Source organism: Merops nubicus, unplaced genomic scaffold (genome assembly GCF_000691845.1).
Source record: "Merops nubicus isolate BGI_N331 unplaced genomic scaffold, ASM69184v1 scaffold24045, whole genome shotgun sequence".
Taxonomy (NCBI): domain Eukaryota; kingdom Metazoa; phylum Chordata; class Aves; order Coraciiformes; family Meropidae; genus Merops; species Merops nubicus.
Genome location: NW_008609332.1, coordinates 1,136 through 4,070, shown reverse-complemented (window position 1 = coordinate 4,070; position 2,935 = coordinate 1,136). Strand labels below are relative to the sequence as shown.

The 2,935-nt window shown below is 54.8% G+C and overlaps 1 protein-coding gene across 1 annotated transcript in view; it reads left to right on the top strand.

Annotated features, from left to right (window-relative positions):
* Nucleotides 1-203: 203 nt before the first annotated feature.
* The window catches only part of LOC103773210 (3-ketoacyl-CoA thiolase, mitochondrial-like), a gene marked incomplete at both ends in the record, with an annotated part of 3,610 nt that continues 878 nt past the window's right edge, over nucleotides 204-2,935 (top strand). The window contains 3 exons of the mRNA XM_008940570.1: nucleotides 204-370; nucleotides 1,333-1,461; nucleotides 2,346-2,462. Coding sequence (XP_008938818.1) covers nucleotides 204-370; nucleotides 1,333-1,461; nucleotides 2,346-2,462 — 413 coding nt within the window. The remainder of the gene's footprint in view (nucleotides 371-1,332; nucleotides 1,462-2,345; nucleotides 2,463-2,935) is intronic.

The window sequence follows — 2,935 nt, the reverse complement described above, 5'->3', positions numbered from 1 at the left end:
CCCTTCCATGCTTTTCACACCCCAGCCCTGATGTCTGACCTGCTGTGGCTGCCCCTGTTCTCCTCCCAGCATCCAAACTACCCATTGATTATCTCAAACCTCTTCGTAGACGAGGAGGCATTTCTGGAATCTTCCCAGCTTTTCTTTCTGACCATCTTTCCTACTTCCCCTTCACATCTGGACAACTCTTGTTTGTGTTTCAGGTGTCTTCATTGTTGCAGCCAAGAGAACTCCTTTTGGGAGCTATGGGGGTTTGCTGAAGGACTTCACAGCCACCGACCTGACAGAACATGCTGCTCGAGCTGCCCTGGCTGCTGGCAAAGTCCCTCCTGAGATCATCGACAGTGTGGTTGTGGGCAGTGTCATACAGGTTGGTCCCATGGCAAACGTGCTGGTCAGGGGTTTGCTCTGCTCTGGAGAGACCTCACCTGGGGTCCTGGGGCAGCTCTGGAGTCCTCAGCACAGCAGAGCCAGGGAGCTGCTGGAGCGGGGCCAGAGGAGCCCCAGCAATGCCCCGAGGGGGGAACCCCTCTGCTGGGAGCCCAGCAGGAGAGAGCTGGGCTGGGGCAGCTGAGAGGAGAAGGCTCCAGCTGGGGAGACCTGCTGGGGGCTGCCAGGGCTTCAAGGGGGCCTAGAAGAAAGCTGGGGAGGGACTTTTGAGCAGGGGCTGTTGGGACAGGACAAGGGGGGATGGTTTGAAACTCAAAGAGGGAGATTTAGACTGGAGAGAAGAAATGTTTGACCCTGAGGGTGGTGAGCCCCTGGCCCAGGCTGCCCAGAGAGGTGGTCGCTGCCCCATCCCTGGAACCATCCCAGGGGAGGGTGGATGGAGCTCTGAGCACCCTGCTCTAGCTGCAGATGTCCCTGCTCCCTGCAGGGGGGCTGGACTGGATGATCTTGAAAGGTCCTTTCCTACCCAAACCACTCATGATTCTATGATTTGAGAATCTGACAGTTGCCTCCTTGTCCTGTAGATAGTTACCTCTGTTTTGTAGACAAGAATTAGACCAAAGTGGTGGAAACCAAATGGGTAAGTAGTATCTCGAGGCCAAGTGTGGGGAGGAGCAGCTGAGGGAGCTGGGGGTGCTGAGCCTGGAGCAAAGGAGGCTCAGGGGAGACCTTCTGGCTCTGCACAGCTCCTGACAGGGGGAAAACAGCCTCAGGTTGCCCCAGGGGAGGTTGAGGTTGGCCCTGAGGAGCAATGTCTCCCTGGCAAGGGCTGTGCAGGGCTGTGCCAGGCTGCCCAGGGCCACATCCCTGGTGGGGTTCCATTGCCACGGAGATGTTTTGGGGGGCCTAGGTGTGACAATCTCTTCCCTGTGCCCTCCCCAGAGCTCCTCAGACTCCATCTACCTCGCCAGGCACGTGGGGTTACGCCTGGGGGTCCCTGTCCCAGTTCCTGCCCTCACTGTCAACAGACTTTGTGGCTCTGGTTTCCAGTCCATCGCCAACGGGTGCCAGGTACAGAACCCTTCTTGTCTTTCTCTTCCTTGGGGAAGGAGTTTTCTGGCATTTGTTCCTACAGAGCAGTGCTCTACAACTCCTTGCACAATCCCAGGGGATTTTATCACTCTTTCAGCAACCCCAGACTTGGGTTGGTTTGTTTTCCATCCCCCTTTCGGCTCGAGAATTACAACACCCTGCAAAAATCTCTCAGAGAATTGGGCCCTTTCCCATCAGTGCAGCTTCTGCTGCTGGGTTTTCTCTGGCACCCAGCAAAGCTGCAGCTCCTCTGAGCTGCTTAAACGTGCACAGAGGTTTTTTTGGGGAGCAGAATTTTTCAGGGGTCTGATGTCACCTTGAAGAGTGGAGGGGTTTGGGGTTCTGTTTGCTTTGCCCAGAGGTGAATGAGTGCATTTTGGGGGTTTCTTTTGGCACTTTTCCCAGCTGATGTTTCCTAAAATGATGTCCTGTGTCTTTTTAAGAATCATAAGATGTCGTTTTGGGCTCTGAGGTTTAATTTGTGTTGGTTTGGAGAAGATTTGGAGCTCCAAAAATACCCCTCAGCCATTTTTGAACCTCACCACACACGCATGCAGGTGCCGGAGGGGGGTTGTCCCTCCATCCTGCCACGTGTGCACCCCTGTTCTCTTCCTCCCTCGCTGGCAGAATCATTCCTTGCTGAGAGGAGGGAGAAGAAACATGTGGGAGAAGAGACAGACCCCAAATTTTAACAGAAGGGGAAACTTTTTGTCAAGGGTTTTAGCCGCCCACGTGGCTGAACTTGGGTTCGTCCTCTGCGTGTGGCTTTTTCTAGAAGAAAAAGGCCTTTTTTTCTAGAAGAGCTGTTGGCTTTGTGAGCCAGCAGATGACCTCCTAAATCTGCTTGGCTTTTCTGCCAACAGGAAATTTGTCTCAACGATGCAGAAGTTGTTCTGTGTGGTGGAGCTGAGAACATGAGCCAGGCGCCTTACGCCGTTCGGAACATCCGCTTTGGGACCAGACTGGGAGCAGAACTCAAGGTCTGGGAGTTCAGTTTTTGCTTTTCTTTTCTTAAAGCTGAATAAAATCTTGTGGGCAGAGGTTCCACCAAGTCTTCAGGGGTGCCACTGGGTTCCTGCCCTGAAAATAACTGAGTTATATACAGCAGAACTTGACTGCTGACAGAGAGGTGACAGATCCTGTCTGGACTGGCAGACGATGCTGTTACCCCCCAAGGGAGTGGGAGTGAGGGTCTGCTCCAGGGTTGGGAGGCTCTGCAGAGGGATCTGGCCAGGTTGGATCCATGGGATGAGGTCAGTTGTGTGAAGTTTTAACAGGGACAAAGGCTGGGTCCTGCCCTTGGGTCACAGCAACCCCCTGCAGGGCTCCAGGCTGGGGGAGAGGGGCTGGAAAGTGCCTGGTGGGAAAGGACCTGGGGGGTTGGTCAACAGCTGGCTGGCGGGGAGCCAGTGTGTGGCCACGAAGGCCACCAGGCGGATGGCGTGGCGCGGGA